Here is a 14,771-nt window from a genome sequence, read left to right on the forward strand (position 1 = left end):
GTATTATTTGGTACCCCGGGGTAGCGGCTATAAGGATCACCTGTTGAGGCTCAAGGCTGCTGGAGCAAAGCGACGTTGTGTGTTGATTTAAAAAAAAAGATTAAGCCACCGGTGAGGTTTGTTAGCTTTATTGGTTAGACAGTTTAACACTTAGTAGTAGTAGGAGGCTTTCGCGACCAATATTATTCATAATTAACGTTTTTGGGTTAGATCGCGTTATTTATAAATGTGTCGTAACCCTCCACCACCCGACACGGCCAATCAGTAAAAAAGTGTCACGTTGACAAAAGACAAATGTTGATTTAAAGCTTTCGTGACTTTACCGAAAGAACCAAGAATATAAAAGACAAATAGTTCACTACTTTAGCCCACCGGTGTGTTGAAGAGTGAATCCACAACATTTACAATTTTTGAGTACGACGTTTCACTGGTAATTACATCCAGCATCATCGGGCAATTTTGGCATCCAGCATCATCGGGCACGTATAAATAATAGCAAACTACATAATATAAATATAATAACATTTGTAACACGTGACAATTTCGTCGGGTGGTGGAGGGTTAATTTACAAGAATCTTGGTATAAAACTACGACCACGTGGGCCTAACCCAAAATCAAATATGGATCTGCGTGTCCCGAGATGTGCAACGAGTTTGAAGCTTCCTTAGGTCGGGTCCGCACCTAAGCAATCAGTTGCATGCAACTGAACCGTTCTATGTGGACCGTCTCTGCAAGTGATTGCGAGCAGTTGCGCAACCAGTTCTTGATCTCAGTAGAGTACAGACTTGATTTGTTAGCGGCCGGGATCTACTCGGCAAGTGATTGCAACATGTGCCCAGCTGTGATTTGTTCATGAAGCCATCCAGACCTATATAGACACAGACACAACTTCAACCGAGAGGATGGGTACAAACTGAGCAATCATTGGAAGGGCGTTATTAACCAGGTAAAGTCTTAACTGACTGTGATGTTTCCATCCAACCTGCCTATGTCAGCTATTATTTCATGCTAATCTCTCACATTAACTTAGCCACTTCCATGCCCTCGTCCAGGAGGCCGCTCTCCTCCTATCTTACAGGTACATGCTAATTTCTCACATTAACATCACTAGCCCCGGCCACTTCTTTATGACCCTTGGGCTACACCCATTTCAAACCTTTTTAAAACAGTCTGCCTCAGCAGCAGACCATGGCTTTTCACACCTGATGATGGACGCTTGTGTTGCGCGCCCGAAACGTCGTGATTTTTTTATTTTATTTTATACCTACGTGACTTGACCGAAAGAACCAAAGGGCACGCGATTTGGTTTGTTACGATCTCGAATGCGCCGTGCAATATCATTGCGCAACTATCGTCTCAGATGCGGGGATGGTGACGCCGCGCGATTGCGACGGCGATTCTGGGTTGAGCCGACTGACCGCTCGGGTGCGAGCGGGCCCCGGGTAACGTCGCTGATGGGCAGCGAACCAGCGGCGATTGGCAGCGTCTCCGATTTCCCCGCATCTCCGATTAGCACGCTGAGCAACGTATGGTGGGAAAGAAGTACAGCATGCATACACGTTTCCTTCATTATCAAATCGTATTCATTGCCCTGTTCCGCAGGACTGGTTTCGCGTTCTCGATAGAAGCACGTGATTTGGTGGTGGTGGTGGTGGTGGGGATGATGGAAGTGGTGCACAAACACAATGAACAAAATAAAAACTCAACACTTTCGTCAATAAAACTGTGTGTAGCCTTAACAGGAACGTATACGACGATATTTCGGGCAATGGCTCTTATTCACATCATATATATCCGAGTCAAAGATGTAATTCCTAAACAGTAAAAATGCATGATCGTGAAACAGCAAAAAGTAACAAAAGCACTAAACTTGTTCGTCAATAACAGTGTGGCATTTAAAGGGTAAAACGTGTAATAGATGGCGTTTCGGATAATTTGCCTTCTTAATGTGTGAACATCCCCTGTTATGTAATATTTCCCCCACTTTTAAATCCGCAGTGTTATTGACTAATTTGTTGAAAACAAGCAAAACAAAACTCAAAATTCCTGTTGCAAGATTGTTTTCTTGCCTCGCTCGTCCCTCAATTTCCTTTGGTCCCTCGAGTTTATAAAAGACGCATACCTCTCCATCGCTTCGGAAGTAATAACTACAAACTTTGGCGATGATGGTGATGACGACGACTACGATGATGATCCGAGCGAAATGCCACTGAAGCTCGAGGATTTTCTCAACGGAAAGCCGGGAGATGGGAATGTTTGGCCGTGGCCGTTTGTACGCATTGTGCGGCTGAGGATTGCAGCGCCCCAAAGCCTCGCAGATTTAGCGTGAAGCCGCGTTGGAGTACCCGTCTGCATTCCTGAGTCACGCACGTCTCTGTCTCGCCACCACCGCCACCAGCAACCACTTCATCTTTCAGATGCGATTCTGCGGCCGTCTGGAACGCACTTCCTACCCATATTGGGAAGTCACTGGGGGAGCTATGCGCTGTTAAATCTAGATTGAAAACTAATTTCTTAATAAAACATTTTGGCTACGTACGGTGCGAAATAATATGAACATACGTACATCGCCCACCGCGTCGCTTTCACGTGTCCGTCTCATTTCCCACCTCACCCCCACCCTCATCTCCCGCTGTTCTTCCCTCTTGTGGCCAGCTGACCTCGACATTGGCACCTAGCTCCTGAGCATATTGCTGCCATATGCAAGAATATAATATCCATATTCTTGGTTCTTTCGGTAAAGTCACGTGGAAGGGTAATAATAAAATAAAACAAACGTCGTGAGAATTGTATTGTATATTTTTATTATTTTATTATTTCCCTTCGACGTGACTTTACCGAAATAACCAAGAATATGAATCCTTGCAGTCACGAAAGCTTTAAATCGAAATATAATATCCCACTAAATCTCCCCCTCCTCTCCCATCTCATGTCTCGCTGTCAATGTCCCCTCCTCTCCCACCATCTCTCATTCACCTCTCTGTTCATCTGTCATCTCATTGCATCCCCTACCGTATCTTACCCCTCCCACCTCCTCTCTCACTATATCTCTCCCCCGTCATCTCTCCTATCATCTTACCCCCTCTTCCACCTTACCTCTCCCTGTTTATCTCCTCACTTATCCCACCTCTTTCACTGTCTCCTCTCCCATCGTATGTATCCTTTCGACCTCGTCTACCGACTCTACCACATCATCTCTCACTACATATCTTCACCCTCTTCTCTCCACCATCTCTCTCCTCATATCTCTCACTTCTGCCGCCATCTCCTACCTCACCTCCAACCTTATCTATTCCCCTCTTTCCCCTTCTCTCCCACCTCACCTGCTACCTAATCTCTCCCTTCCTCACCGGCCCCACCTCATCTCCCACATATTTCTGTTCAACTTATGCATCTACATGTATTCCAAAATAGTCTCTGTTAAAAGCCTTCACCGAGCAGTGGATGGGCCACGGCTGATGACAACTGACAATCATTCACGGTAGGGAACTGAGGAGCAGATTGATTTCGTAACCCGAGGCTTACAATTCTTATGAAAGCGTTTACGGGAAAGGAGACGCTTTTACGAAGGTCTTGTAAGCTTCTTGCACAAGGCGGCCTCTTTCTGTCAAGGTTACAAGCCGTGGAAACCCGTGCTGTTGGGGTCGTGTCGGTGAGACGAAGAAAGTTCAGGTTGGGACTGTCTCAGTGAGCAGAGCGTCAACCCTGTTTCAGACAACTTACCCAGAAAATTGTAATGCTCAAAACTGGAATTGTCTGATTTGAGACACACCAAATATAAACATAATGGGCTTTAAAAAAAAGAAAAGTGGGTTTCTCATGTGCCTCTATGTCAATTGGTATTCATGTCAGTACAGTGAGGGGAAAAAGTAGTTGATCCCCTGCTCATTTTGTACGTTTGCCCACTGACAAAGAAATGATCAGTCTATAATTTTAATGGTAGGTTTATTTGAACAGTGAGAGACAGAATAACAACAACAAAAATCCGGAAAAAGCATGTCAAAAATGTTATAAATTGATTTGCATTTTAATGAGGAAATAAGTATTTGACCCCCTCTCAATCAGAAAGATTTCTGGCTCCCAGGTGTCTTTTATACAGGTAACAAGCTGAGATTAGGGGCACACTCTTAAAGGGAGTGCTCCTAATCTCAGCTTGTTACTTGTATAAAAGACACCTGTCCATTGAAGCAATAAATCAGATTCCAAACTCTCCACCATGGCCAAGACCAAAGAGCTCTCCAAGGATGTCAGGGACAAGATTGTAGACCTACGCAAGGCTGGAATGGGCTACAGGACCATTGCCAAGCAGCTTGGTGAGAAGGTGACAACAGTTTGTGCGATTATTCGCAAATGGAAGAAACACAAAATAACTGTCAATCTCCCTCGGCCTGGGGCTCCATGCAAGATCTCACCTCGTGGAGTTGCAATGATCATGAGAACGGCGAGGAATCAGCCCAGAACTACACGGGAGGATCTTGTCAATGATCTCAAGACAGCTGGGACCATAGTCACCAAGAAAACAATTGGTAACACACTACACCGTGAAGGACTGAAATCCTGCAGCGCCCGCACGGTCCTCCTGCTCAAGAAAGCACATAAATGCCCGTCTGAAGTTTCCCAATGAACATCTGAATGATTCAGAGGACAACTGGGTGAAAGTGTTGTGGTCAGATGAGACCAAAATGGAACTCTTTGGCATCAACTCAACTCGCTGTGTTTGGAGGAGGGGGAATGCTGCCTATGACCCCAAGAACACCATCCCCACCGTCAAACATGGAGGTGGAAACATTATGCTTTGGGGGTGTTTTTCTGCTAAGGGGACAGGACAACTTCACCGCATCAACGGGACGATGGACGGGGCCATATACCGTCAAATCATGGGTGAGAACCTCCTTCCCTCAGCCAGGGCATTGAAAATGGGTCGTGGATGGGTATTCCAGCATGACAATGACCCAAAACACACGGCCAAGGCAACAAAGGAGTGGCTCAAGAAGAAGCACATTAAGGTCCTGGAGTGGCCTAGCCAGTCTCCAGACCTTAATCCCATAGAAAATATGTGGAGGGAGCTGAAGGTTCGAGTGGCCAAACGTCAGCTTCGAAACCTTAATGACTTGGAGAAGATCTGCAAAGAGGAGTGGGACAAAATCCCTCCTGAGATGTGTGCAAACCTGGTGGCCAACTACAAGAAACGTCTGACCTCTGTGATTGCCAACAAGGGTTTTGCCACCAAGTCTAAGTCATGTTTTGCAGAGGGGTCAAATACTTATTTCCCTCATTAAAATGCAAATCAATTTATAACATTCTTTACATGCGTTTTTCTGGATTTTTTTGTTGTTATTCTGTCTCTCACTGTTCAAATAAACCTACCATTAAAATTATAGACTGATCATTTCTTTGTCAGTGGGCAAACGTACAAAATCAGCAGGGGATCAAATACTTTTTTCCCTCACTGTATATAGGTCTCTATGTACATCACTGCACCTCCATGTAAAGCTTTTGGTTTCTGTGTAAGTCTGTCAGTCTCTATTTAAGGCTATGGGTCTCTATATAGGTCTGTATATGAGTATGTGCGTCTCTATGTGGGTATATGAGTCTCCATGTGAGTTTACGGTCGGAATTGTAAGTATATGCATCTCTTTGTGAGTCATTCCTGACCGGTCTAAAACCATCAACTCGCAGCACTTGAGAACCCAATGCACGGTTGATCGGCTGAAACTCAGATTCGAACCCAGATTCTCAACGACACCGGCACAGCGCCTCTTTACGCGGTCACAGAAGCCACGAAAAGCCAACCTGGGAATTTAACTTACTGGCGACCCTCCCTGCCATCCGTGCGGCCCACTCTGTTCTGCCCGGGCTATAACCTCGCTTCGCAGGCAGGGGGCGATCGTGTCTAACGTTCTGCAACACTGCCAGGGGGCTTTGTCGACCAGACTGTTGAAACTGCAGGTCGGGTCAGAGGTAGTGGACAAGAGGGGGTTTGGGTTAGCGGGTTCGTGCAAGTGGCTGTTTGGACAATTGGTTAGGGATAGTACGAGTGGCTAGTCGGCTGGTTGGTTCGAGGTAGGTGTGTTGTTTATAATTCGTTGGCTGGTTTTCTAATCGGTTAGGGTTATGTGAGCACTAGTGGCCGGTTCGCTAATTAGTTAGTGGGTATGGCTAGTTGACTGGTTGGCTAATTTTTTTAGGGATAGTACAAGTGGCGGGTTGGGTAGTTTGTTAGGGGTAGAGCTCGTACCGTAAGAGTGAACGTATTGACGAGTCAGCTCGTGTATACTGTGTTTGTTCCGTGCTGTTTGTCTCGTGTATACTCTACTGCATTTCTTATCTCTCGCCTTTAAAACGTCGCGTTCGCTGCGGGAGCTTAAATGCCATATTCGCACACAATCTGCATCTACCGTATTGTAAAAAACACGGCAGCCGGCCGCGGAATCGAGATGTCAAAGCCCATTCCATCTGAGCACACTGCACCAAGTGTGGGCTGCGGACAACAACGACTCCCCCCAACAACCCCTGCCACCACAACTGCTCTCCCCTCCTCGATGGGCGCCATGCCCACTCTGAGGAAACTGCCGCAGTGAGGGCTGATGGTGATGATGCGGACGAGGATTTTCCATTGTTTTTTTTGCTGCAGTCTCCGAGTAAACGTTGGCATACGGTTGGAACATGCTGAACCACAACCAACGTTGGCCCAACGCCCCCTGTTTTAATGGGCTTGATCAAGCCCGTTATTCTGAGTCAGGGGTTCGGCTCATTGGCATGGCTCTGGCTCATGTTTGAGCTGGCTCAAAACCACGCATACGGGCTTGAGCCGGCTCAGAAACAATGGCCATGGGTCCCAGCCATCAGCAACATCATGGCCCAGGGAGCTGAGCCTAAAAACAAGCCACGCCTGAGCCGCTCCTTTTCGTGCGGCTCCCCGGAAAGCGATGAACCGAGTGGCTTGGAGCCTGAGCCGGTCAGCCGAAATGTTGTGAGGTCCAAGAAGCCCACAACCCAAGCCTTGAATAACCGACGTTAGTTGTTGGCTGCTGATGTAGCTGCTTGCTGCTGTTTGCTGCTGCTGCAGTGAATGCCGCCACACCCTGCGTAGTTTGCGGTTACGGTGTGGCGGTGTGTGGCGACGCCTCTGTAGATTGGGAACCCGTGGCAAGGGTTTGCTGGCTCTTGCTGATAACGTCGAGGAGGGGAAAGGGGAGCGGCAACTCACGGTGGCTGGGGCTGGGGGTTAACGGGGATAACGGCGCTGGAATGTAAGCGGGGAAACATGCGCCGAGGAATGAATCTGTTGGTAACGTTCGTTGTTACAAATTCAAATGTGTGTGTTTCCCTTGTTATCCTGGCATTGGTGCCCACCTTCTGTTCGCAGTGGTGGAAATTCCATATTTCCATGGCGGGGGCAGTCTGTTTATCGGACGACCACTGTTGATTCCCCTTACAAATTGGTACTCGTTCAGTCGACCCTGGAGTGATGATGGGCTGAGTCAACCACCCCGCCTCCCAAACCAGGATTTCAATCTTGCGCTACCACGGAGCCACAACCTCATGGCGTATGTGAAAGAGCTTTACAGCTCATCGGATTCCCCCAGTATAAAATTATTCTGATTCCTGGCCAGTAGTTAACAAACGCGGCCAGGATATTACGGGGATAATGGATTAATTGTAATTGGGATAACACGATAATAAATCTGAGGTAACTTACAAACGTGGATATGGGAATCACTGGATAACGAGGTAAGGACCTGGGTAACGTTGTTTAGGTTAACGGGATAACGAGATAATTGATCTGGGATAACGGGGTAAAACGCGCTGGGATCTGATGCCAACGTATCCAAGGTAACTTACTAAACATGGCTGGGATAACGAGATAATTGATTTGGGATAACGGAGTAAAACGCGCTGGGATCTCGTGCCAACGTATCCAAGGTAACTTACTAAACATGGCTGGGATAACGAGATAACGGAGCTGGGTAACGGATTCATGTTGACGAGATAATGGATCTGGGATAGTGCGGATCTGTGGGGGTAACTTACTAAACAGACTTGGAATGACGTGATAACGGAGCTGGATAAAAGGATAACCGAGGATTACGGGGAATGGGTATGGGGAATAACGGGGAATGAGTGTGTGGGGGGGGGGTAACGGGGAATGAGTGTGGGGGGGGGGGGGGGTAACGGGGAATGAGTGTGGGAGGTAACGGGGAATGAGTGTGGGGGGGGGGGGGGTAACGGGGAATGAGTGTGGGGGGGGGGGTAACGGGGAATGAGTGTGGGGGGGGGGTAACGGGGAATGAGTGTGGGGGGGGGGTAACGGGGAATGAGTGTGGGAGGTAACGGGGAATGAGTGTGTGGGGGGGGGGGTAACGGGGAATGAGTGTGGGGGGGGGGTAACGGGGAATGAGTGTGGGGGGGGGAACGGGGAATGAGTGGGGGGGGGGGTAACGGGGAATGAGTGTGGGGGGGGTAACGGGGAATGAGTGTGTGGGGGGGGGGGTAATGGGGAATGAGTGTGGGGGGGGGTAATGAGTGTGGGGGGGGGTAACGGGGAATGAGTGTGGGGGGGGGGGGGTAACGGGGAATGAGTGTGGGGGGGGGGGTAACGGGGAATGAGTGTGGGGGGGGTAACGGGGAATGAGTGTGGGAGGTAACGGGGAATGAGTGTGTGGGGGGGTAACGGGGAATGAGTGTGGGGGGGGGGTAACGGGGAATGAGAGTGGGGGGGGGGGAACGGGGAATGAGTGTGTGGGGGGGGGGGGTAACGGGGAATGAGTGTGTGGGGGGGGGTAAAGGGGAATGAGTGTGTGGGGGGGGTGGTAACGGGGAATGAGTGTGGGGGGGGTAACGGGGAATGAGTGTGGGGGGGGGGGGAACGGGGAATGAGTGTGTGGGGGGGGGGGGTAACGGGGAATGAGTGTGTGGGGGGGGGGGTAAAGGGGAATGAGTGTGTGGGGGGGGTGGTAACGGGGAATGAGTGTGGGGGGGGGAACGGGGAATGAGTGTGGGGGGGGGTAACGGGGAATGAGTGTGGGGGGGGGAACGGGGAATGAGTGGGGGGGGGGGGAACGGGGAATGAGTGGGGGGGGGTAACGGGGAATGAGTGTGGGAGGGGGAACGGGGAATGAGTGGGGGGGGTAACGGGGAATGAGTGTGGGGGGGGGAACGGGGAATGAGTGTGGGGGGGGTAATGGGGAATGAGTGTGGGGGGGGGGGGGTAACGGGGAATGAGTGTGTGGGGGGGGGGGGTAATGGGGAATGAGTGGGGGGGGAACGGGGACTGAGTGGGGGGGGGGGTAATGGGGAATGAGTGTGGGGGGGGGTAACGGGGACTGAGTGTGGGGGGGGGACGGGGACTGAGTGTGGGGGGGGGTAACGGGGACTGAGTGTGGGGGGGGGTAACGGGGAATGAGTGTGGGGGGGGGTAACGGGGAATGAGTGTGGGGGGGGGTAACGGGGAATGAGTGTGGGGGGGGGGGTAACGGGGACTGAGTGTGGGGGGGGGGTAACGGGGACTGATTGTGTGGGGGGGGGGGTGTAACAGGGAATGAGAGTGTGTGTGGGGGGGGGGGAACGGGGACTGAGTGGGGGGGGGGGGTAACGGGGAATGAGTGTGGGGGGGGGGTAACGGGGAATGAGTGTGGGGGGGGGTAACGGGGACTGATTGTGTGGGGGGGGGGGGGTAACGGGGAATGAGTGTGGGGGGGGGGTAGCGGGGACTGAGTGTGGGGGGGGTAACGGGGACTGAGTGTGGGGGGGGGGTAACGGGGAATGAGTTTGGGGGGGTAACGGGGAATGAGTGTGGGGGGGGGGTAACGGGGAATGAGTGTGTGGGGGGGGTAACGGGGAATGAGTTTGGGGGGGGTAACGGGGAATGAGTGTGGGGGGGGGGTAACGGGGAATGAGTGTGGGGGGGGGGTAACGGGGAATGAGTGTGGGGGGGGTAACGGGGAATGAGTGTGGGGGGGGGTAACGGGGACTGATTGTGTGGGGGGGGGGTAACGGGGAATGAGTGTGGGGGGGGGGGGTAGCGGGGACTGAGTGTGGGGGGGGTAACGGGGACTGAGTGTGTGTGTGGGGGGGGGTAACGGGGAATGAGTGTGGGGGGGGGGGTAACGGGGAATGAGTGTGGGGGGGGGGGTAACGGGGACTGAGTGTGGGGGGGTGTAACAGGGAATGAGTGTGGGGGGGGGGTAACGGGGACTGAGTGTGTGGGGGGGGGTAACGGGGACTGAGTGTGGGGGGGTAACGGGGACTGAGTGTGTGGGGGGGTAACGGGGACTGAGTGTGTGGGGGGGGGTAACGGGGACTGAGTGTGGGGGGGTAACGGGGACTGAGTGTGTGTGGGGGGGTAACGGGGAATGAGTGTGTGGGGGGGGGTAACGGGGACTGAGTGTGGGGGGGTAACGGGGACTGAGTGTGTGGGGGGGGGTAACGGGGACTGAGTGTGGGGGGGGGTAACGGGGACTGAGTGTGGGGGGGGGTAACGGGGAATGAGTGTGTGGGGGGGGGGGTAACGGGGACTGAGTGATTCACTCGCTCCCTCTGTGTCTGGCTCGGAGGGAGGGAGGCGTGGGATGTCTCCTCGTGATTGTGTGGTGGATGTTGGTGGTGGATGTTGGTGGTGGGGGTTCTCCAGGAATGTCAGTCAACCAACAACGCTCATCTAGATAACGAGACACTTTATTGGGTCGTGTGTGTGTGTGTTTCATGTAGTTAGCCAGGGTTTTATTTAGTTATGGGTGTGGGGAGCGGTGGCGTAGCGGTTGGGGCGCTCCCCTACTAACCCGGCGACCCGGGTTCGATTCCCGCTCACGGTACCAACACCGGTGACGATTATCTGAACCGGTTCTGGGCCTCCCCTAGCTCGACTCGGCCTAAAATTAGTACCTGGTGCGATGTGCAAACATCGTGACAGGTTATCGCTAACAGCACCAGGCCCTGTTAAGGCTACACGGGGGGAGCTTTGAGTGTGCGTCTGTGTGAAGGACGCTGCTGCTACTGGGCAATTGGAGGCAATCGCCCTCCCAACAACAAGGAGCGACGCTCACAAGGAGCGACGCTCACAACAACGAGCGGAGCGCCGGGTGGCTAAAGCACAGCAGATTGGCACAGTAGGGATGCACAGGTGGTGCATCAGCCAGTCATCTCAGTCAGTCGACCCGTGGTACCTGGGTCTGCCCCGTGACCTGCCAGCGGGCGTTCGACACTTCACGTGGTAGCCTCAAGGTGCACATGGCCTGGCACAAGCGTCGGTGACGATTACCACCACTAAGTGGCGGTGACGTGGTGTTGTTGTTTTCTTCAGGCAATCCCCGGTCTCCTCCCCCACATGTCGCATCAAAATGAAATTCTCCAAAAGTCCCAAATGTAGCAGGACCCTCCTACAAACGAGTCTGAGCACTCTGGAGTGAATACAGCACTGCTCGTGCTGATGATTTTGGTTTTTTTTCCTGGATTTTCTGTTTGCACAGTCACAAAGTCACTTTAAGATGTTTTCTTGTTCATGTTTTTGTTTTTTGTTTGTTGCGGTTGCACCCGATTCAAGAGCCGAATGGCTCACAGGGCCATACCAAAATAAATGAAACTGAAAAACTGAAATGATTACGATGGGCGTATAAGATGAGGCTATTGTTGTTGAAGCTAATGATTAGTACGGTTGGCTACGTACGTACGGTGCGAAATAAGTTCAACATAATGTATATGCAATTGTAATTATATTGTTGTTGCTGATGATTCATTATGATTGATCATACAATAACTATATAATCATATTTCACGATCCTGATAATACTGTTGGTGATGAACTCTTTTTATAAAGAGTATTGCTAATGATTACGCTGCTGTTGATGATTAATGCTGATGCGAATTATATCGGTGCTGCTGATGACGATCATGATGCAGATTATGGTGAGTAATGCTTTATCCGTGCCGGATACGTATCATCTTCCCTGCCCCCTCCCCTCTTCATTCCAATGACCACACCCAGACCCCCCCCCCTTCAACTCGACATCAGAGTGGAACATTCCAACTCGTCTTGTCAAACCTGCGTGGGCGCGCCCAATGCTAATTAGGTGTGGGGGGGGGGGAGATTCAGCTCACCTTCATTACAGATTAAGTGGTTCCATTGGCTACAGGTGTCCCCCAGGTGAGGCAGGGGGTGAGGCGAGAGGCTCTCGTCCTGCCTCACCTGTTCTCCTGGAGTTAGGGGGTTGAGATTTGATTATTGTATTTGATTATTTGAGTTCAAGATAATGTGGCGAGGTGATTAGGTAACTGTTTGGAGTTTAGGGTTAGAAGCATCAACTTAAGAGTTGGAGTTAAGGGGCTGCAATTATACAACTTAAGGAGTTGAGTTAAGGGTTCGATGTCGTGAGATATACATTTAAGTGATGAAGTAAATGGTTAGACTTATGTACTTAAAGGTTGGAAAGATACATTTTTAAGGGTTAAAGTTAGACGTCCGAGTTAAGGGTTGGAGGTATAAACGTGGGTTAAAGGGAATGAGCTCAGCATATTTAAGTCACAAACTTGAGTGTTAAGTTAGAGAGCCGCAAGTTAATAAGTTTAGAGGCCTCCTCCACTCACGGGGCCCCGCCCCTCCGGACCCCACGCTCCTCCCACGCGCCTACAGTGCGAACACGTGCGCGCTACATTTTAATACAGACTTAAGGCACACGTGCTTATGCTATTACTGTGTATATATACTTACTCATTCACTGGCCCACATTCACTCGCGTGGTAAAGTTTGGTCAAATACCCTCCCCAACGGTGGGGCGGGGGTGTGGGGGCTCTTCATTCAGCAGTGGATTGACAAATAGTACTGTACATAAATTACACGCGTGAACACATTGTGCATACGAATTGCAACCGGCACTGGGTCACTAGAGTGATGGCGACGTCACCGCCGGCGTTTGTGCCAGGCTAGGTGTACTATTGAGTGCACTTGCACGCAACCGGGGTACACCACCACCACCACCACCCATTAGCCACGGTCAGTCCACTGCTGGATGAAGGCATCCCCCAAGCTTCCGCCCACCTCTCACGCGATTCTGCTGCGATGTAATCACCTAGCACCTGTCCCACAAACTGATGTTATGACTCCATCTCCATCAGATATTCACGCAAACTCACTGTAAAATGACACGTGTGGAATTGCAATGGCACTGCTGCTGTGTACATAGAGCACACACTGGCGTTTGTTAGTGGGTAAGGTGGATACAAACTCTTGACCACAACGTGGTGACACGTGTTACATAAATACGTTGAAAGGCCCTGGACACTTCTAAGCGTGTGTGTGTGTGCATACTGAACGTGTGTGCACTGTATGTGTGCCTGGATTCGTTTAGTGTGTCTGCACCGTGACTATTCATTATTTCGTGGTGATGGTGGTCACCCAAACTCCTTGTGAATCGTGCCGGCTATCATCGGTCCTTTCCCAAAAGTCTATTTAGGCTACACGGGGGATCTTTGTCTTTTTGTGCCACTACAGTACAGTATGAGTGTGCATTGCATGTTGTGCACTATAGTTGTGTCTTTTATATTAATATACAAAGCACGTGCGTGTGAGAGTGCAGTGTTGTGCATTGTGTTTTCGTATGAGTGTGCTTTGTGTGTGTGCGCATTATCATGCACTGTTTGTGTAAGTCACACACCGTGTTCATTCTTGAAGTGTTGCAGGTGTGTCTGTGTGAACACTCGAGTGAATATATTACACTAGTACAGTATATACTGCAGTGTACGTCGTGTGTAGGTGTGTATGTACACAGTGTTGTGTACGTTGTGCGTGTGTCTGTAGAGACCGGTTCACTCGCTCGCAGTGTTAATGTGTAGCTGTGTCTGTACACACGCGCGCCCCACCCCTTATCACCACCACCACCACCAACTTCGTGTCTCTCCCCCCACCTCCACACAACATCACCACCACTAAAGCACCACTCCTAAACCCTGTCTCCTCCCACCCCCTCCCCCTGACGCTGATCCTTTATAAACCTCGCAGAGGCAGCCACACCCGTGCACAGCCGTAGCAGCAGCAGCAAGTGAGAATCTGGGTGCAAGTTATTGTTGGAGGGTGCGGGTTGACAGCAAAGTTCACGCCAGGTAGCAACAGAGCCATCGAGAAAGTAAGAGCCTAACAACAACAGCAACCACCACCAACGACCACCAACCACCATCACCGTCGTCGGTAGAAATCCTCGTCGGTAGTGGAGCCACCACCAAAAACCATCTCGACCATGCCGGCCACCGATAGAGACCTGGCGGAGGACGCTCCGTGGAAGAAGATTCAGCAGAACACGTTCACTCGCTGGTGCAACGAGCACCTCAAGTGCGTGAACAAGAGGCTCGGAGACCTGCAGAAGGACTTCTCCGACGGCCTGCGGCTCATCGCCCTGTTGGAGGTCCTCAGCCAGAAGAGGATGTATCGCAAGCACAACCCCAGGCCCACCTTCAGGCAGATGCAGCTCGAGAACGTGTCCGTGGCCCTGGAGTTCCTCGACAAGGAGAACATCAAGCTGGTGTCCATAGGTAAGCGAGGGTTTTGATTTTTGCGGCACCACGGGCTTGTGCAGGACGCTAGTTATCCTAGTGGTGTGGCGGTCATTACAAGGGGGGCAAAGCTATTTCACACCCCTCCTATATTTACAGCCCTGAGCCAGTGGTGGAAACTCCACATTCCCATGGCGTGGGCGAGTGTTATCAGTAGGACAACCGCTGTTGAGCGGTCTTAAGGGGCCGTTTATAATGTACACTTTGTAAGATGTACCAACGATGCGGG

At 51.0% G+C, this 14,771-nt stretch overlaps 1 protein-coding gene across 1 annotated transcript in view; it reads left to right on the forward strand.

Annotated features, from left to right (window-relative positions):
• Positions 1-13,977: 13,977 nt before the first annotated feature.
• Positions 13,978-14,771, forward strand: part of LOC116947559 (filamin-C-like) — a 70,129-nt gene continuing 69,335 nt past the window's right edge. The window contains exon 1 of the mRNA XM_032963438.2: positions 13,978-14,521. Within this exon, the coding sequence (XP_032819329.1) occupies positions 14,230-14,521 (292 nt within the window). The 5' untranslated portion in view covers positions 13,978-14,229. The remainder of the gene's footprint in view (positions 14,522-14,771) is intronic.

Source organism: Petromyzon marinus, chromosome 30 (genome assembly GCF_048934315.1).
Source record: "Petromyzon marinus isolate PM22_M1 ecotype Great Lakes invasive population chromosome 30, UKy_Petmar_22M1.pri1.0, whole genome shotgun sequence".
Lineage (NCBI taxonomy): Eukaryota > Metazoa > Chordata > Hyperoartia > Petromyzontiformes > Petromyzontidae > Petromyzon > Petromyzon marinus.